Here is a 21,932-nt window from a genome sequence, read left to right on the forward strand (position 1 = left end):
TTACTTATTTTTTGGTAGGTGCCGCTTCATGTGAAGCGCTAAGTGATCACTGCGGGCGAAGCTGCGTTCACAGACGATGCACTTGAACGGTTTGGCGCCGGTGTGTTTGCGGTAGTGGCGCGTCAGCTCGTCGGATCTGGCGAAACGCCACTCGCACTCCGGCCACTGGCAGGTGTACGGCTTTTCACCTGAAACGAGACGAAAAAGGAAACAAGGGATGAGAAAGATGAAACAACTTGAAGAAGGAAATTGAAATAAGAAATGAGCAAATCAATACAAGCAATGGGATCGCATCGCATGCTTGAGGTGTTTCAAACGAGAACGACACTGATCGCGACTAAGGCACCCTCTGATCGGTAAACCAGTGTCACACAATAGAACTTTAAAGTCCCCTCCCTTCCTTCCTCATCCTAAAGCATTGCCACACGTCAATTTGCTTGCGTTGCGGAACCGCGACCGGCTGATGTCTATAATTTCTCGCTTTATTATCGTGTCGCCATTATTGTGGAACACATTTCATTTCCCTTTTTACTCGGGTCGCCCCGGTCGCTTCTCAAATCTCGCCGGAGACAATCGATTCGGACCGATGCTTTGGCTGGACGTGATACTGTTGCCTGATGGTGCCAAAGTGCAGCCCGCGCGCTGTTGCCGATCGGGTTCGTCGCTTGTCTAAATCTCCGCAGTTAAGTCACCGGCGAAACACACGCACGGAAAGAATCGCGATGGCGTACGGGTGGATGCGGTTGTTGGCGCGAGTGCGAGAAGTGGGAAGGTAGGCAACAAAGAACTGTTACGATTGGCAATTTGTTTTATTTGTCTCTCTCGGTTCGTCACTCGACTGTTTGTGACCCGTGTGGCAAAGGATAAATTGCATTGCTTTTGTGGAGGTTGCTTGTTGCAGTTTTGGGTAAAAATTTATTGAAATAATAAACGGCCACACGATGGCCGAGTTTAACTTTTAGTGGCGGCGTTTTAAGTGCACCGCTGCATCGCTGAGAAAATAAAGTCAAGGCGTTTTTGGGCGTAAAATGGTTGTAAAACAATTTGGTTTGGCAACTGCCGTGAGTCGTTGTGAAGGTTAAGTAGACAGTATTTAAAATGAATTAAACGTGAGCAATTGAAACTAGCACTTAATTCACTGAACATTAAACGGAATTACAGATGGGTTTATTGTTTTTATTTTTGGGTAAAACTGCTGAAAGATGATTACTTTAACCAACTGATAACTTTAATTTTGTTAAACCTGACAATAAGAAAAATTGATGGTTTGCCGTGAGACCCAACAACACTATTTGAAATAAGAAACAAACCTATAACACTCCAGACATCTCATATTTATAAAAGCACCTCGCTAGAGTAGAATAGAATTTCAATTGGAATTCGGTTTCAAATGTACCTGTTCAATGTGTACACTCAATATTTACCAACTGAGCAAACTGTTGACGCGCAAATGCGTTCGTGCACGTGCGAGATTAGTTGCACACATTCCACCTGTGGGGATTTGATTAATTTTATGCGTTAGAAAAAGAAAAAAAGGCGTAGTTGGCGTTGCTCGAAGTTCTACCGAGATGATCTGCTCTTCCACAATGTGCGAGGTATTTTAACCCTCCCGTCTACGACGTCGTCGCCGTCGATGATGATGATGATGATGACGATCCGATGGCGCGATTATGCACCGCCGGTGCTATGTGGCGAGTATTTACTTACTTATTTCACTCACGTCGCCAACTAATGCAAACAAAGCGCACGGGAGAATGCTGATTGGAGAAAAACGGCGTTGAAAAGGTGCGGGAAAAGCGATGCGGAGTGGCGGAAAAACTGCGCACCGCAAATTTCAAGCATGCCGTGCGTGTTTGATTCTTCTTTTTTTTTAAAGCCATCGAGTTAGAAGGCAAGAGGAGGAACGGCAAGAAGACAAAAATCTTTCCGTCGGAATGCTCCGTTCAATAATTGAATAATAATTATGATCGCGATTATCGATTACACTTTTGCACGCCGTTTCGTTGTGTTGTTCCTCCATAGCGGGTTATGAGGATTCTCATGACCCTTTCTGACAGCTCTGTTCGCCAAACGGTTCCAAACACGAAAAATGACGGAATTTAGCGGGCCCTACGTGCACTCGACTGTCGATCAGCGATCGAACATTTTTGCCAGTGCCATTCTGCCTGCGGGATTATTTATGAGCAAACACCACCTCGGAGGCGCTCGGATGCGAACCAGTGACAGCATCGGATGGTGTCGCTTATCCGGACAGCGATCATCCATTGCTCCATACGGTCACCGGGGGGAGGATGGCTTGTGCATTTCGGGCCGCAATCCCAAGACAGTCGCGCAGAAGACGAAGTGTGGTGCATGTTCGGTTGCTCTCGAAGGGGAGGGGGAAACACACGGCGTTGCATCATGGTTTCGGCGTGAAAATGGAAATAAAATATGTTACTGGCAACAGGGAGGGCAGTTTTGCGGCCCACCAGTGCACACACACTCAAGGGAAACGAATTCGGAACGCCAAAGGGTCTCAACTTTGACATTCGCGAGGGTGCTGCAGCAGTTGCATCGCGTATGTGAACGGGAAACTGCGAATGACAAATGATTTTCTAATGCAAATTTCGCGATTTCATCACGCGAGTGTGAACGACCAGTTTTGTTCTCCTTTCGTATCGGTTTTTGTTTCTGCTTTCGACCGTCGTCGTCGTCGTTATGCCGCTTTATGAGGTGAAAATTTGCAATAAGTTTTCCCCTTCGGGGCGAGCAAAAAGGGCGCCCAAGCTTCGACGCTGAAAGACACGGAGCGAATGTGCGAAATCTTATCATCCGAGTCAGAGGCGCGCGTTATTGCGAAGGCTGGCTGGCTCCGGGGAGCGGAACAAAAAATTAAAATGTCATTTTCCCAGCACGAATCTGGTGCGAGCGCACAAGTGTTGCACCGTTGGTAGTGGCGCTCCCGATGCGTGTACTACACACCGGCGCTGTCACGCTTGGAGACAAGGAAGTGAAGAGTATTAATCGATTATCGGCTGGCGTAGTGTGCTACCGTTGAAGCCCAAAGCTTCTGAAAGCTAATTTTGTTTGTTCAACCGATTTTTTTTCCAACCCAAGCGAGTTTGCAAAACTACGACCGAGCGAACGAATGGTCAGCAATTAATCATTCGAACTAGAACTCTTAAGGCTGGCTCGACTGATTAATCATGCATGATCGTGTCAATTAGGTCGGACGACGCGAAGATTTCTTCCGCCGCTGGGGTAAAATGGGGTGGTACACCGAAACACGGCACCCGGGGATCGCACCGATCGGTTGTAATTGATCGGAACACCTCGGCGATTAAAATGGCACCCGTTCTCTTCCGTTCGCTCGCTCGCTCAGCCCGAGTACTAATGATAATGATTAATCAATTATTTCATCAAACTATGATTGGAAATTATAAGCGCAGGCGAACGGGGTGAGACTCTCAGGACTGCTGGCGCTCTCGATGGAAGCCCTTGAACAAAAACAAACCCGTGGGGTACCCTTGTCCGAGATCCCGGAGGGCTGGAGAAGGTTAGCCAGCTTCCACGTGCCCGGAATGTGCAGCACGTACAGCCTTCTTGAGACGCTTGAGACTCTGGGAGGAGGCGCGAAGGGGGGGAAGGAAAAAGAGGTTTGTCAAGAAATTATTGACTGCAAACTACGAGCCACCGCCGGTCCGAAGCTTTATGAGCTGGAGATGATGGCTTGATTCATGTTTTTCTCTTCAGCTACCACTGCTGCGCAATTGAGGGCCATCGAGCTCCGGAACGGGTGCTGCTACAACTCCTCGCGGGGAGCTCCACTGCGGGAGTTCGCACGGAAAGTGAAGCGGTCGGCGTTAGAAGGCTTCAACGGGCCCCCGTTTCGCCAGAACGGACGGGCGAAGGAATTGGCAAGTGACAGGAAGAGATGGAAAGAGCAAAGGAGCGAGGAAAAGGACTGTCCTCCAGTTCGCAACCGGTATACCGGTGGACGCCGGACGCGTCGACGGCCAGAGGAAGTTTGATTTATGGCGGTGAGATTTTTATAGGATACACATCGATTCAGTGGTACTTGTATATAAATGTGTAGCGGGCTCGGTGCAGCACGCTGGAATGTTTGCTCAGAAGCGGTTTTGGCGTAAGGTATCTCTCCGCTCCGTGACAGCCCCGAGGCTTCGGTTGACATCAGCATTCGAGGGATCAGTGTGTGATCTTGATTGTTTGCTGGGCCGCCGGTGGTGGTTGTGTTGGTCTCTGCTTCCCTTTGGCCAGAGGCCTATTCTCCTTCGCTCCAGTTCGTCAAAACAATCGCCACATGCTTCCCTTGACGTTGTAATGTGGATCGCGATCGAGCCAGGACGATACGAAAGGCGATCGTATTGAACGGGCGGCGCACGGCAAGGGATTAAGATGTGTGCCCGATAGACGATCGCCTGAGGAAGCTGTAAGCGTTCTGTATGGTAACAGCGGCAGGTGATGTAAGAGCCTCTGAGTGAGTTACGAGTCAGCCAATAATAGAAAGTTCCTCTCGGTGCTTTTATTGTTATACGATGGTGAGGTAATACGGCAGATCATGTTTCTTCACCGGCAGGGAGAGAGCCATCCAGTGCACAACAACTTGTGCAATTCGGATTAGCATTCGGATTGAAAAATTATTATTGAATTTTCTCTTTCTTGTTTTAATTTTTCATTTTGAGCTTGAAATCCTGTTGTATATTTTTAGATTATTTCATGGTTTTCATGCTCTACTTACTTTTCAAATGTTTAATTTTTATTTTGAATGTTTGCTAGCTCAGTTTATATTTTTATTTGACATTTATTTTGCATTTATTTTATTCTTTATGTGTCTTCGTTTGGTAACCTTATCTTATATAATCTTTTTCAATGATAATGTAGTGCAATACAATTTTTTTTAGAAATGATCAACAAATCAGAATCTGCCTTACAAACTATATTAGAAAAACTAAAGTTTGTGTCAAGTTGTAAATATACATCGATACTAATATCGATTAATATACATGGAGATACACCCTCTTGTTTGATAGTATTATGCTGGACTTATATTTGTTTTTTAACCGTTATGTATGACTGGTATTGATATAAGGATTTTGATTTAAAAATATTCTAATGTGTGGCAATTCAACAAAAAGGCAATGTTACTGTCAAATGTCGAAAATTGAAACGAGAGTTTATATTTCTATAACAAATCAGTTGACAAATTAAAATTTTGTCTATCCCTGCTAAGAATTACCTGATTTAACATTGTTTCTAGAAAGATAAATGAAGATACGCTCAACGAGAGTGTATTTATTGCTGAACATAAATTAATTGTTGAATGTTGGCATGAAAAATAGCTTCTTCCAGCGAATGCGTGCGTGGGAGACGACTTTCATTCCCGCAAACACGTTGTCGGGGGGGTTTCGCGAGGTACTTAATCGCGGCTAAATGCGGCTCGTCAAACTCCGACATCGATCAGCGCACCTAAGCGCACCTCCCTGTCATCACTCAGTCTGCGCGTCGCAGCTAAATTCTGCCGGGTGCCAAATTCGACTCGCGTCTCGAGTAAGACATAAGCGAAGGAGAGATCTTCACCGGAAAGATCTTAAAACAAAAATCTCGTACCCTTTGCAAACGCAAAAGTAGGCAGAACCTGCACGATGGGAAAAAGGGAAAATCGAGCGAGTGTGGCTGAAGCTCTAATGCGTCGAAAAGACAATTACACCGCGCGGCGGCACCGATCGGCGCAATGGTCATAACTTAGCCCGCGGTGGAGACGCCAGGCATGTGGAGGGGGTGTACATTTGCGGATCCTGCATCCGCCGGTGCCTGCTGTCGGCAGGGAAAGACAAATCCCTGCCAGGCTTCATCAATCATCTTTGGGCAATGTGTAATCAACACGCCTTTGGACGCCCGTTTGTCGGCGGAGGCGAACGCGTCGTCGTCTCGTAACGCAAACACACGCGTACGCACCGTACCGCCATGGGTGCTCGTATGTGGTCATGGGCGCGCGAACTGCGGCCAAGAGGGCGTGATAGCACGAAAGTCACGAACCCGGGAAACGCTGGCAGCACGAGGGTGGAATGGGCAAAAAGGGTGCAAAGAAAAAAAAAACACCAAGTGTGTAATAAAACACGAGCATCAATCGAGAATATTAGCATTAGAAAATTCCACTTAGATCCTACGCAAATCATGCATCGAATCGATACCGTGCGCGCGGGAACTGACTGAAAGACACTTTGGTCTTGGATTTCGGTTTTCAACCAACAAACCACCAGACCCGTGGCACGCCGCCATAGTGGCAAACAGTGCCAACCGACGGACGAAACAGCTTCCACGCCGTCTGCAGACACTGTCCAAACACACCGGAATGGAAGGTGCGAAAGAATGAGTGACGAGTTTTGGCGCGTGAATTAATTGCTTTTCATTGTTTTTATGGTAATTAATTCAGGCGTGATCGAAGGAAAATGTAAGCCGAGTGTCGATTTTGGTTTCCCCCCGTTTGGCAAGGCAAAATGCAAAGTGAGAGGTTGCATTTTGAAAAGGTTTCAACTAATTACAAACAATACAAATTCTATGTAAATAAAAATCGATATTAATTAAACATTGGTTTAAAAGCTTAGAGAATAACTGTTGTGATCCTTATAAATCGATTCCAGTGAAAGCTAGTAGAATATGGAAAACTGATCGTGTTGATTACATTAAAAGCATTGTGATGTTAATGGTAAAACATAAAATAGAAAGTGTAATCAACGACTGGAAATGATCCAGATGTTATTATTGCAACATTAAAAACATTATGAGAGTTTGTATTTTTTTCGATCAAATAACTGATAGTTTTTATTTATGAACCAGATGAAAGTAAAAATTATCGAATTCAAACATTTCATGAATACATACAAAACAAAAATACGTTTCATAAAAAACTCACGAATTCATAAAATGATAATCAATTCGAGTTAAGCTTCTTCTCTCTCCCTTTATGGTATTACTTAACAAGTCTTATGGGCTGGTCTGATATATGAATGCAAATAATCCGAACAATTCGACGCGTTCCGTTTATTGGCCACGCGAAGGCATTCGAACCATTTTCACACAAGTATTTCCACAATTGGCTTTGGCGGACGCTTCCCGCGGGGACCCTCGCGGTGCCACCGGTCAATCGAAAGTGGCCGGCTCTCGATCGATATCTGACCGTGGCGCAGCGAGGACACCACGATGGCAAAGAGATTTATGGCCATCGTGCGGAGTCGGCAGCAGCATTTGAAACAGCATACCTGTCTATGCGAAGCATGCCGTGCCGCTCAGGTTCCACGAGGAGTTGTGTGTGTGTGTGAGTGTGTTGAATCGCGCCGTGACCGGGTCGGTCGGTAGTGCTCCTCCTTGAGGAAAGAATGCTAATTGACCGTCGTCATCAGTTTGTGTTGTTTGCTTTTTTTCACCCGTTATTGTCCTGCACAGTAGTTATTCCACCCGTTCCCGGTGGGCCAACCGTTTGGGCCGATTAATTGGAATGGTCCTTCCAGGTTGAGAGGTCCTGCTCGGTGGCCGTTTTGTCTCACCGTCACGTCTTACGTCAATTTGTCCACGAACACAAAGCTCGTCCACGAGGCAGCTCCGTTTTGTTTGCCCAAAGCCGGTTCGATATTATTGATTTGTCTTCATTTACGTATGCTAAATTGATTTAAAACCAAATAAATATCATCCCCATCCCGCGGGCCACCATACTCGCCGATCGTGGCCACACGGCGTACCATGTCTTGTTTTCACTCACTGGCACGAAAACTATCCCTCGCGCCCTCTGCCCAACCCGTGCGCCAACTCTCGGGAAGCCGGGATCAAACATCATTGTGGAAAGTATAAACATGGCTTGACACGGACGGAGGCTGGCAAACGGTAAACAAATGGCCAACGGAGAGGAAACGGTGGAAAAACGCGAAACACGGTAGCTGCACGGTTGCAAAAAAAAAACACACACACACATTGCCGACCCCGGAGGGCTTTGAGGCGGGTTTTGTGTTCAACCAGCGCGGCCTAAAGAACCTAATGGTGGTTGCACACGCGGCCGATGACAAGCTCCTTCCTCTTCGCTCCGGGAAAGCGTTTGGGAACGGGTGTAAGGGGGAGGAGGGTGCTAATTGAAATGGAAATTTATTCGCGAATATAAATGAATTTGAATTCTAAGAAATTTTTCAATTAACTTTTTTCACCGCAGCCTTACGTTGCTCGTTTGTTGGAGTTTTGTTCTCTCCCTGCCCGGCGGGAGCACTCTCTTTCCCTCCAGTTTATCCGATCGTTTTACCCTGTATGCTAGCCCCCTATTTTGCCCCCGGTCCCCTCTATACCTTTTCCTTTTTTGTTTTTTGTTGGACCATAGACGCCTTGCAAGTCGCCCGAGAGCTGTCAAAGTGAAGCTTTCATTGACATAACGAGCTTACCGAAGGGGTGGTTACTTCATCGCGCGATGGCCATCCTTGGCAGAGTCGCGATACGGAGAAGCCGGAAAGTGCACCTTCCTACCCTTCCATGCATCGCTTCCCCACCTATGTGCCCGAGATTAAGTGGGGTGGAGAAAACTGCCATATGCGAAAGTGGATCGTTGCCAAAATCGGATCACTTTTCTTCTCGTTTCGAAGCACGACGCCCGACGATGCCGGTGACAGCGGGCGGGCCTCGGAACGTACCCACGGATGACGGATCCCTGTGGTACTTTTTTTTTGCATGCTTTTGGTGGTCGCTTAATTAGAGCAGCATCGGGGGTCGTTAATTGAATCGGCCAAACTGGGGAAGAGGGAAGGGCAATTTATATCCCAATAAATCACTGAGTACCGGTTGTTGGCGTCCGGACCAAATGCAACGCGGCACTGCGTTGTCAGTGACAGACTGAGTGGCGTCTCATTAGGGGCGTTTCGATATCGGAATGCTGGGGACGCTACTCGCACCGTCCCCGGGGGAAAAGCGGGTTCCAATTCGTTCGATTCGTACATTTGGAAATGGAAAGTAAGCGCGGTAGCAAAGTTGGTGGTAGCATTTCCATAACCAACTAGGATCATGATGAACCATGTCGGTCCTGAAGGAACTTAATATGGTAAAAGTTCTTTTTTGAAACGGCTTATAAAGTATTATGACGTATTTTCACAACTTCATGTTTTTGGTTATGAAGAAGTATTTTTTTTTAAATTAAATTCACTTTAATGGTTTATTTACAACACATTTCTTATTTCTGAATACTGGTTAGATGATGTTAGAAATTTTTTAACATTTTCTATGTCTTTTAAAATTTTTCTGTTTAAGGGGTATTTTATTTTTATTTTATTTAAAGTTTCTTAAAAGTGCTTATTTAAATTATGGTGTACCTTGAACGTACATATTTTGGAGGACATTATTTTTATAATAAGTGTGCACAATTTTTTGAACATGAACAAGGATATGAAATTTAACAACTAATTCGCTGGATAAAATACTTTGGAAGTGGCCAATATGATCTGATTGTTGATAGAATTTGTTCCAAAATTTGACATAGAGTTGAGTAAGAGAAATTCAGATTCATGAACATGAATGATTCTTTGGTTCGGTGATGATTTTTACGCTAAGAATCATGATATTTTAAAGAACAGATAAATAAAGCCTAAAAAATTACTGAAATGGGAAGGGTTGACCCACACACATCAAATAATCATAAACATTAATTAAATATTCGTCAACGATACATCAAAGTTCATCAATGTTATCAGATTAAAATTCTCAATCCTGAATGAATTTTCGGTGAAAACTTCATGTGAATTTATCCCACCAAAAAAATTCATAAGTCACAATTTTAGTTTAATCCAATCGTTTAATTAATTCAGCTTAAACTCATTTTGTATCAAACTAGAATTTTTTTTTCTACATTGTGTTCATTAATTTTGTTTTTTTCAAAATTTAATCTGAAAATTTGACATAACGTCATTCCATTACAGTAATTGCATTTGAAGTATGTTTAAATAGTCTTTAGAATGTGCAATAAATCGGCTGCTCGTTACTCCTAGGCCACCCTGCGTCTTGTGTTCCTTTCGTTTCGGTGACAGACTCATTAATCGATCGGTTTGAAGAAAAACGGTTCGATTGGAAAGGCCTTCCTCGATGGCACGCGGTTCGGAAAGGGCCGGTGGGGAGCGGGACTGGTGGGGCGGTCGATCTGGAGCAAACAAATTGGCATATTTTGTGCTCGTGTGCTTCTGGCTGGGAAGAGGCGGAAAAGTGTATCGCAAGGCTGGTGTATAATGGTATGCTAATGAGCTCAATCGTTGCTTTTGCAAGTGTTTCCTAGTTGGGTGGTTTTTTCTCTCCCCCCACCCTTCCGACTATGCTGTGTGGTTCCCTCGTTGGGGTCCTCTCCATTTTTATGGGACGGTTTAGCTTGCTTATCACAAGAATGGCTTTTTAAATGCGTAGAAGAATTCTAATTTTATAGCTCGCTAAAAGTTGTAAATGCTAGGCAGCAACTACCGGATAAATCATCGGTAACATATAAAGGTGTTTAGAAAATTCAACAATCGTTACGATTGTAATCTTAATAGTCACACCACCGTGTGGACGCATTCGAATGCTAATGTCCCACACGGAGGTCCTCCATGGCGTCCCAACACCGTAGAGCCGAAGTGCCAAGCGTGTCTCACTGCCTCATCTCATCGTACGGAGTGATCTCACCCGTCCGAGGCTGAAGCCGTCGCACCGGGGGCGCCCAGGCGTCCAGTAGCTTCTGCACCACCACGAGCCGATGATGGAAGATCGATGGAAGAATGGAGCGGGCGGCCTTGGACAGGATTTGCGTGATGAAATTGTAGCAAATTCCTGCTTCGGCTTCGGCTGGCCTCGGTTGCGTTTGTGCCGTTGCAACCGGTGGCAATGCGGCCGACCCCATTACCGTCCCTTGACCGCCCGTCGCTGCCGCTCATGGCGCTGTCACTCATCGATTATTTATTGCGCCTACCCCCGAACGCGGGCTTGCGGCTTGAACACATGATGAAGCGCGAGGCTCCGTCCATCCATTCGTCCATCCATTCGAGCCCATCGATCCGGCCATAGCGCGGAGTATGCGGATCGATGGCATATAGGTGGTTGAGTAATAGGAAGCGTCCGGTTCCAGCCTCCCGAAGGGAGCTCCAGCGGCTCACGGTGGCTCGCAGTGTGGCGCTTTCAATCAAACGGTACGCCATCGAATCGGCCGGGTGCTGCACGTCGCAATAATTGATCATGAAATTTAAATTAAAATAAATCAATTTATTGCAATGGGCGCGCGGTTCGGGGAGGCCCCCGGGGGGGTTGCGACGTATTCGGTGAGAACCCTTTTTGGCTGCAAAAAGGCACATCCAACCGGGCCGAAAAAAGGGACACACGTTGCGTTAGAGCGTTGCGTTCGGTGCAGGCGCGGTGCTGGTTAAGGGATTTTCTTTATTCTTTACTCTAGTGGTGTGTGTGTGCCTATGCCTTTTTTTCTGCTGTCCATAACCCAGTCTTCCGCATACAATAGTTGTGTGGATTTTCCCCCCTTCTTCTCCTCTCTTCAAGCATGCCAAGAAAAGTGCGCCGGAGCGGTGTAACGGTTTGATGTTTCGAGCCTGAATGCGAAGGTTACGGCTCTACTCTAATTAATGATCGAATTTGACTGGAAAGCGAATCAAAGCACGGTCGGGAGGTAAGTTGGCATATTGAACCCCATTATGCAATGCAATACGACGAGCGGGGAATTGAATTGATGTGGCGTTCACTGCATGTAGATGGAGCTTAAATACCTTTTTTGTCAGGGAAGATAATCGGTATTTATTGGGTTGACGTTGGGGTCGGCCTTTTTTTTTCAAACATCTGGAATAAAACTGTTGATCTTACCTTCCACGCGGCCGGGGCGAAAGTTCTTTTACATTTTACACAAATGAGTACGCACCCACAAGCACACATTGACGTCTTTTCCCGTGCCGCGACCGATCATTAGTTTAATGGTTCAATAGCAGTATCGCGCCGATGTCGCCCAACTCTTCGCGTCCTCCCCCGTAGGTAATTTTCACATTTACCTACACCTCACCCTCTTCCTTGGCTCACCGTTTCCTCTCCCCGCTTTGTGGTGTGCATGACTAATTACAGCGATCGTCGGGGAGGGGGCTTTCCAGTGCTTCACCCGCCCGATCGAACTGATCGAACAATTAGAGCATTAGCGAACGACACGGTAACCGTGGTAACGGCACTAAACTCTTATGCCACCCTCGGGCGGAGGGAAGGCGGTGGCGATGGAAACTGAACAGTTTATTAGAAAAAAAAGGGTTTAACAAACGTCCCAACGCCCGAACGGAACGGAACGGTACCGCTAGGAAGCAGCAGTCGGCAGGATGCTTGCCGAACGGCCTCCGAACGACATCTCGCTGGACAATTATTCCAAGCGGCTTGTCATAATTCAGCCAATTGTGACAATTACTCAAACTCGCATTTCGAACGCCCAGCGCACGCCCGGGCTAGAAATCAATGTTTCTCGGGTGGCCCCAAAACGGTTGTTAGCTTAGGGGCCCCGGGGGGAGGGTACCGCAAGGGGTCTGATTGACGGCATTTGTCATAACAAACAGAGCGGTCGTACTGCGGCCTAAAGACGGTGCTTATCGGTGCCTATATTGCCCGTGCCAATGGTGTGGGTCGCCCGGGAATTGGTTGGGCGAAGCGCGGATTTACCACCAGGAAGTGGAGTAGCTTGCAGGTCCGTGGGCAATTGTTGTAGTTTGATGAACATTGGTAGTTGTTATTAGGATACAAAAAAACACACCAACCACACTCATACACAGCATTTGCCATAGGGGTTATTTCGTGGAAATCAGACTATTTTCTATAGTTCAAGGTGTTACCTCGAGGGGTGAGCGAGAGTGGAATATTCAAAGTATTGTGAATGAGTCTGTAGAGCATGTACTAGCAATTGATCAATTATTTCTCCTTTCTGCGGTTTTGCATCGTACAGATTCTTACTGTCGATCCTTAGAACAGGGGTGTCGAACTCAAGCTTTGCAAGCCCATTGTTTTCAAACGGAACTTGCTGTTAATATTTCCTGAAGGCGGTTTAAACAATTGCAACTTTCAACAGTTTTGTTTGGTTCGGTTTTTGAACCTCTTGTCTGCTTGTAAATGCCATTTCCATGGCAACGTAATATAGCTCAACAGCGTAACTCTGCAAGAATTAACTTCTCGAGTTGGTCAATTATTGCGTTGCTATGCAGTTTTTAATAAGTTTCGTGTTCGATTGAGTGGAGAAACATTTTTATTATGCTTTTAGTCGAGTACACTTAAGATGGTTTAAAGTTACCTGTCGTTGAAAGTTGCTATATCTCAATCTTCATCTTGTTAACAAAACAAATTTTGCAGCCCAAATAAAATTAGATAGTTTCTTGTGTAAATACTCGACATTTTAAACTTAATCGCACATTGCAAAAACCAAACAATTGTAATAGCAAACAAAGTTAAATTATTAAAAATCATTTAACAGGTTTGGAGCAAACGGGTTGCCTGTTGCTGATAGTGCTTTGTCGATTCCTAACAACCTGAAAGATTTTTTTCCATTTCACTGAAAGATTTCTCCCGTCATACACATTTCTTTAATTCTGTGTTGAAAGAATATCTGTTAGAGTATTTTAATACATTCTCAAAGTTATTTGTCGATTTTGTAATCCTTTTTTGTACAAAAAATATTGAGGCTTCTACTGTTTTTATTTAAAACTTTTGCCCCGAACTTCGTAGTTATGTGTTGAAATTGTGCATTCTGACTCGTGTCTTGCAAACCCAACAAAGCGGATTCGACACCCATGCTCGTGGAGAGGCATTTTTGCATTGTCATTAAGCTTTCGGAACCGACCGGGAGTGTGTTCCAGTTGGTCGGGAAACAACGCAGAGGGCGTTGCAAATGTTTCGAGCGGAGTTACCGCCGGACGCCCGGAGGACTACTGTCCGCCGATGACCAGCGTCGACTCCTTTCGCCGGCGACGGTGACATTCACCGCACCGTGGTGTGTCATTTGATGCCGCAGACAGCGCCACCCCGACAGCGGTGTGGTGTTCCGCCCCCGTTAATGGCGTACCGGTGGCGCTAGCCCAAGGAACTGGATGGCCGACGTGCGACGGGAAGAGATAATTCATAATTATTAATTGTAATGGCAAAGCAAAGAACCAATAATTCACGCTGCGGCTGATACGTCTCGAATGATGACGATGATGGCGATGGCGCAAGCAGAGATCCGACCGTCCGTCCACCACCGGAGAACCTTGGGTGGAAAACTAACGGAACAGCCTCAAAATAATCGGTGTCAAAATACTCGCTCGCGAAGGGGAACGGGGGGGTTGAAATATATGGTCCGGTTGGCGTTACTCCCGGACGCCACAGGACAACGTTGCACGAACAACATGCGCTCGATGGAGGATGGAGAAGCATAAAACCACGGTCCACCGTTTCACAACGAACCCTGACCTTCGGCTTGTCGCCCACCGGGTGGAGTGTGACAAACGGAAAGAAAAACATACACACACACACGCAAAGCCCAGAGGAGGAGAAGGAGGAGTCCGGCTAATTCCGTATTTATGAACAATTTCAGAGAGATAGCAAATAAAATAAATCATAGGAGCACCGCAGGGTTGCGCCGGTCCGGTTCTGAACCGTTCTGGCCCCGCCGGAGTGTGTGATCCGTGGAGGGTTAACCTCCAATTAGAACCAAGGTTAGGTCGGTAGCGCCGATTCGTTTCGTATACCACTTCGACCGGGCAAGACGCCCGAGTTCGGTTCCTTACTCCCGAGCCAGCAATAAGAGCCCGCGCGCACGAACACGTCGTCTGGGCGGCCGCGCGTGTAGCTTACTGGAAATTGGCGGCAGCGACTAAATAAGTGTGCCTTTAAAAATTCAATCTATCCCCCAATACCGGTTCTTTCGTCATGGCGGTTGTTTGGCGGTAGATTGAATTTAGCAATTTCATCGCGGGTCAGGACATTGTTGTTGGGCTCCATTACGGGCTTTGACGAATGGTAGCGACGGCCGATGCCTATGCCCTCCCAGAGCGGCAATTGAGGATAAGTAATACCGGTACCGAGAGTTGACCTTTATGCTTCGAGAAAAGATTAAAAATATCCCAGATGTTGATGAAGTTAAGCACCGGAATCGGTTTCGTTCGTAAGCGTAACTGTTCAAATGTTAGCAATCATCAAGATATTTGAGGCTAACTTCACCTCCGTTCCGTTCTTGGTACGTGGAGCTCCAGAACTAGTCACAATTCACGTGAGCTTTCAAGGTGAAAACGCAGAAAAACCGCTCGTATGGCACATGGTAGAACTGTTAAATTAATTACTCGCTGAAAGAATCCAATGACGAGTTTTGGACAATTTGCACCACGCCAACTTCAAGGCGCCACCAGAAGTCGTGAGTGCATTTGTCATGGGCGGCTTGTTCGGGTGTCAAAAAACCTTTCCGCACACGCTCCTGTCGGCCGCCAATCGACTTCCTCGATCTGACGACCAAAGAAGGAAAAGCACGACCATTTATCAGATTCTGTTTATCAGTTGCTAGGGAAGTCCGATGAAGGGAACTCGAAGGGGTATGGGTTTCAATAAATTAGTTCAACTTTTTTGCGCACCCAACACTGACCACGGCACTATGGAGCAAAAAGAGCAAATTGCCGGGATAAAATTCGGAATAAAATGTTTTGCAATTTTTTCATTGTAATATCGTGTAATACTATTATATTACATGAAATTATGATGTTTCGGGACAATTTCGCCAGGTGGCGCTGCAAAAACCACAAATTTTTGGAATTTTCTATGGGTGCATTTTTTTTTCAATTTTCTTTTTTATATTCACTTATAGATTTTTTTAAGTTTGATACAAAACAAACTAAATTTACAACAAACTTTCATTCAAAATATTGTCATCTGGAATATAATTGATATTCAAAGCATCTAACGCGGACATAACGTCTCCTAACGAAGAGCTACTATTTGAATATTCTGAACTTGTACCATTATCTTCTTGGTTTTGAATTGGCAAGGGACTATTACTATTTGAGGAGCTGTAATCTACGAAAAAGGGTTTTACTGCGCCTGGGTATGGGATTTATTTTTAATTTCTTAACGATTTAGCCAGAGATATTGTTGAAATGTATGGTTCGGATGATTGTAATGCACTAATAAATATAATAATAATGTCTTTAATATTGAATTCTCGTTACATTTTACGTACGTGTTCTATTCTATCCCTTCTTTATATTTTATTTCTACCTTCTGCTGCTTCCTCTCCTAAGAATCCCAATGGTGCTGGGGCATTTACATGCGCAAGAACTTTGTGGACAGTAGAAGGCATTTTGTACCAATTGTAATGATGTATGTAAAACATGTATGTGTCTTTGCAATATATACTAATAGTTTTTGGATTTGAAGGCTGTGAACAGTTGATGGCTATTAAAATATTTAGAAACCTTTCTATAAGTTCTGTTTCTATTTGCAAAATATCGCTCAATTTTTCTATGTTTGAAAAAGCCCGACGACAAATATTTCCCGTCGTACTATTTCCACCCATTTACCTTGGTTCATCTACTTTAACACCAAATTCCTTGTACATCTTTTCCAATACAATTTTTTTCGATGATTGTACATGTTTTTATAATTTTTAAGTTACCTTCCGTTTTTTTAATTCAATTCTGTACGAAATATGAGGCAAGCATTCGAAAAATCTCATCCAACAGTGCAGTGTAGTAGAATATAAGTCATAAGATAAATTCTCAGGATTTTGAATAAATCCATTTTATAAGTGCTTTATACTGTTCATTTCTGTTGGTTTTGCACCATATATACAACATGTTTGCATATACATAGTGTCGGTTAAATATGCCAAAATTTTTCCTTCAATTCAACTCATGTAAAATGAATAATTTACCGTCACATAACTTGTTTCACTTAGCTGAATTGTATAAGGAACTAACCTGGTTATTTGGCTTTTGATTTCATCTACTGTTTGTATAACTTTTTCTTTTGAATCTTTCGCAAACTTGATCACAATTAGCCTGCAGAACCAACACTTTGGGGCATCAAGTTTATCCAGATGATATCTGAATTGTCACTAATAAATGAAAGACGGATAGGAGTTACTAGTACTAGATATACTAGTAAATCACTGTCTGATGCAGTATTTTCTCCGGAACCATGAATCAGTTGATTGTAAATGCTGTGTCTACTAGATCTATCAATGCCCCACGAGCGCAATAATACGACGCTTAGTGAATGACACAAAGAAGATGAAAGGTGCCGCAAGATTTCTACTTTTTGCATTTCAATTATTCTACACGCAGTGTGATTCACCAACTCTTGAAGATTAACTTCAACTTTGACAGGTAAGGGTACAAACAGAACAAAATGTTAGTGTAGGGTACATTATTAATAGGAATTTTGGGTATAAAAAGATGGGTTTGTGAGCTGTAGAACAAGAAAAAGCGACCTAATACATTCAAAGCAAACCAAACCAAACTTCATTCTTTGCCATTGACTTGGCTTGTCTTTCCCCTTTAACGTGATGTTCAACCACTATCCTGCTTCAGATTTTTACGATACGATTATCGACCTATATTTCATTGAATGAAAATTTCATATATTTCTTATCACACATGATGTTGCATATGGCATGATGGAGACGCCTAGTAGGTGATAAACTATAAGCTTCACATTTAAAGTACGGAATGACGTAAAGATGCGCGCGTATGCGCAAAAAAAACTATCATTTATTGTTACAAAACATTCTAGACTATAAGTGGGTATGCATCATATTACAATCTTTTACAATCCTTAGTGATGGCGTAAGGTTAAAGACAGAAAATTGAAAAAAATTCCAGGAGTTTTGCGAAACAATGCTTAATATTTTGTGACTTTCAATTTCAATTTACTTAAACTGTCAACAATTTTAAAGCATGATAATATAGCTTTCCAAAACTGTACTTGAAATTCGATTCCGACCATTATTATAGGAGTTACAGACCTTCAAAGTTGATGGATTTTTTTCAATTTTTCACGCAATATTTTCACAAATCTTGACTTTGACGGGCTGTTTCTCAGAACCTGGAAGAACAGGGGCTCTAGTTTTTGGGCCATTTCTTAGTTTCATCTTGTAGTTTAAGAAAACATATGTCATTTTTCTGAAATCCAAAAATGAATTTTTGATTTTTATCCCGGCTTCGCTCCATCGTGGAGCGGTTCTCTTCGCTTGTGGGCGAACGGGAAAATAATCCAACTCCGATGCTGGCAGTATTTCTGAACGCCGGTCGAAGACAGTCAACAAACAACCGGCTGTTCGGTTTGTCAGAAGTGGCGTACAACGACTAACCTGGCTCATGTTCCAGCTTGTCCAGCGAAAGGTGACGTCGAATCACATCCTGTCTCTACAACCATGAATAAATTGTAATCCTAGCATAGGTTTTCGATTCTACAGAAATATTTACACAACTGCGATGGTTCAATTTTGTATCTTTTGTGTTTGCAGAGATGTTTTCTGTATGAAAACTTTTTTTAAGTAGTATTTTTATCTTGAAATGATGCAAATGCGGACCAATGTTGTAAGTTAACAAGTCTTTGGTGAAGCTTTTTTAAGACACCAAAGAACAAACAAGTCTTAAAATAACCTCTATGTTTTTCATTTATAGTCTCACTTGCTAACACTTTAAATGACTAGAAGTCAAAATGTATGGTCCGGTACCTTTCAATCCCATTTATTTCCTAAGGTTAAAAACCTATGGTAAAGGATGACATTTACACATCCAATCGTATGCCAAGTTCAATGTTTTCCGAAACAAAATGTTCTATTTAATATTGAAAATAAATTAAGTCATGGAATTTTATACCGGGACCAGTCATTTGCCTAGTGCTTTGTTCGAATGGCAAATAGCTTGGTTCTGCGCAAAATATTTGTAAAAGTGAGCTTATTTATTACAAATAGACTTCTGAACTGCAGTATAGCGTTTGCTTCAAGATAACAAAACATCGTTTGAAGGTTTGATGAGTAAACACTCTGCCATTTTCATTATTTTACTGTAAACACCGTAACCAATTGGATTTGATCTTGAAATATTTCATGTTAGTAAAAAATGTAAAAATAAACAATATGTATGTATAAGTGTGGAAGAATTATAGCCCACCTGACTTACACACTCACTTTGCTGGCACTGTCAATTTTTCTAACCAGTTATTGCAAACGATGACCAGTTCAGAAATAGTTTTACAGATACTCTATCAGTTGATATATTTGTAATATATATACATACATGTAGAAGGGCTACAGTTGTAAAAAAGTTGTTGTGCGAATGAATGTATATGAGTTATAGTTAAGATTACTTGATATGAAATAAAAATGATATAAAATGAAATAATTGAAATAGTTAAATAAAATGATGAAGCATCAAATGAAAACAACAATTCAATATAAAACTCAACACATTTCTTGTTTCTGTTGTTATTTGCTTTGAACTAATAAGAAAAATGTAAAACAAATTATTTTTTCATTGTCATATAATCCACAAATTATGAAATAATCATCAATCGAAGCATAGCACCTAAAACAGTTATGAAAATAGCAGGTACATTTTGAAAAATGTTACAGAAGTTCTAATGTTAAACACTATAGAATAATCTAACAATCAATTAAACATGATCAAACTCGTTTTTGTTCTTTAAACAGTGTTGTTTGAGATTCTTTTTCCAATATATTTATAAACATATAAAACTCATGACACTATTAAACAGACGCAGTACAACATAATAATAAGTGAACAAAATTTAGATGTCGTAGTGCAGCAAATTCGAACAAATTATAATGCATGTTGAACTCGCAATATACAAGCCTTAACGAGGTGTGAATAATGTTGATCATCTTTGAAGAAATGTGCCTAGGATCAAAGATCGCAGAGAACAAGATAGAGAAAGCGCGTAAGCTTACCTTCGTGTTTTATGGCGTTTTCTTAGCATCAAAACTATTTCTTTTGTACTAGCTATCCTCAAAACCAACTTAACCGCTTTACTTTGAAAGGTGCCGCAAGATTTCTACTTTTTGCATTTCAATTATTCTACACGCAATGTGATTCACCAACTCTTGAAGATTAACTTCAACTTTGACAGGTAAGGGTACAAACAGAACAAAATGTTAGTGTAGGGTACATTATTAATAGGAATTTTGGGTATAAAAAGATGGGTTTGTGAGCTGTAGAACAAGAAAAAGCGACCTAATACATTCAAAGCAAACCAAACCAAACTTCATTCTTTGCCATTGACTTGGCTTGTCTTTCCCCTTTAACGTGATGTTCAACCACTATCCTGCTTCAGATTTTTACGATACGATTATCGACCTATATTTCATTGAATGAAAATTTCATATATTTCTTATCACACATGATGTTGCATATGGCATGATGGAGACGCCTAGTAGGTGATAAACTATAAGCTTCACATTTAAAGTACGGAATGACGTAAAGATGCGCGCGTATGCGCAAAAAAAACTATCATTTATTGTTACAAAACATTCTAGACTATAAGTGGGTATGCATCATATTACAATCTTTTACAATCCTTAGTGATGGCGTAAGGTTAAAGACAGAAAATTGAAAAAAATTCCAGGAGTTTTGCGAAACAATGCTTAATATTTTGTGACTTTCAATTTCAATTTACTTAAACTGTCAACAATTTTAAAGCATGATAATATAGCTTTCCAAAACTGTACTTGAAATTCGATTCCGACCATTATTATAGGAGTTACAGACCTTCAAAGTTGATGGATTTTTTTCAATTTTTCACGCAATATTTTCACAAATCTTGACTTTGACGGGCTGTTTCTCAGAACCTGGAAGAACAGGGGCTCTAGTTTTTGGGCCATTTCTTAGTTTCATCTTGTAGTTTAAGAAAACATATGTCATTTTTCTGAAATCCAAAAATGAATTTTTGATTTTTATCCCGGCTTCGCTCCATCGTGCACGGGTCGGTCGGATCGGGTCCGGGAGCTGGATCGATTTGTGAAATATTGCTCTGCCCTTGGTATTGATGGTTTTGATGACGTGTTTTGGGCGATCGACATGTTGTGTTGTTCCGTTACTTGCGGCGCGGTACACACATTCATTTGCATTCCGCAAACCCGGCGAGCAAAAGGGCCCCGCGCGTACGGGGCTGATTATTTTGATGTTATGCTTATGCCGGGAGGCCACCGTGCCACACCGTGCTGTGTCATGTTCGACGTGTTGGTGTCCGACTTTCAATGGCACCGGGAGCCACCGCCGCGCGTTCGGGTGCGAGTTTATAAATCAAAAACCCATTCAGCCTGTCTTTTCGCCCGTTCCGTGGCCTCGCCACTGAATCGATATTGTTGCAGCAAAATGGTGGCAACAGCCAACCGCGCCATCGGTTGGGTCAATTTGTTTCGTCGTGGCGTGTGTATCACTTTCCTCCTCGCTTCCCCCATTTGCGATCATTCCGTGATTAATCTGTACGCTCTTGAATTCTGCAGGGTGAAATAATTGGTTCTCGGCGGTTCTGCGCCACAATTACACGGACGGTTCAGTACCGATCGGCGCAAAGAGGACGCTCGCGCATAGTAATTCCGGCCTAATGCCAAGGAAAACGGCCGCCGTTTTACGGCTACGGTAGGGTTTATTGTTCTGTTGCATATGAAAATGGTAATTTTGTGAAAAGGCCGTGTTTCTATCGTATGACGTTTCCCAGCAAACGTCCGCGAAGGACGAACGACGGCGTGGGAGTTTGATGAGTGAAAATTGGTTGAACATGCAGTTCAGAGCGTTTTAATTGCATTGACATTGCTTTTTTTCATTTTCTACAAGCCTTAAAGCGGCTAGAAGGTGGATCCAATATTTCACTGCAATGAAACCAACTTTGACCTCTCTTTCTCTGACTGTTCATTTTCTATAAAAAATGACAGTCAT

The 21,932-nt window shown here is 43.1% G+C and overlaps 1 protein-coding gene across 1 annotated transcript in view; it reads right to left on the reverse strand.

Moving 5' to 3' along the window:
- LOC131263018 (dendritic arbor reduction protein 1) overlaps window positions 1-21,932 on the reverse strand; it is a 121,458-nt gene continuing 99,526 nt past the window's right edge. Inside the window, exon 6 of the mRNA XM_058265143.1 lies at window positions 1-188. Within this exon, the coding sequence (XP_058121126.1) occupies window positions 1-188 (188 nt within the window). The remainder of the gene's footprint in view (window positions 189-21,932) is intronic.

The sequence above is a fragment of the Anopheles coustani genome, chromosome 2, assembly GCF_943734705.1.
Source record: "Anopheles coustani chromosome 2, idAnoCousDA_361_x.2, whole genome shotgun sequence".
Taxonomy (NCBI): Eukaryota; Metazoa; Arthropoda; class Insecta; order Diptera; family Culicidae; genus Anopheles; species Anopheles coustani.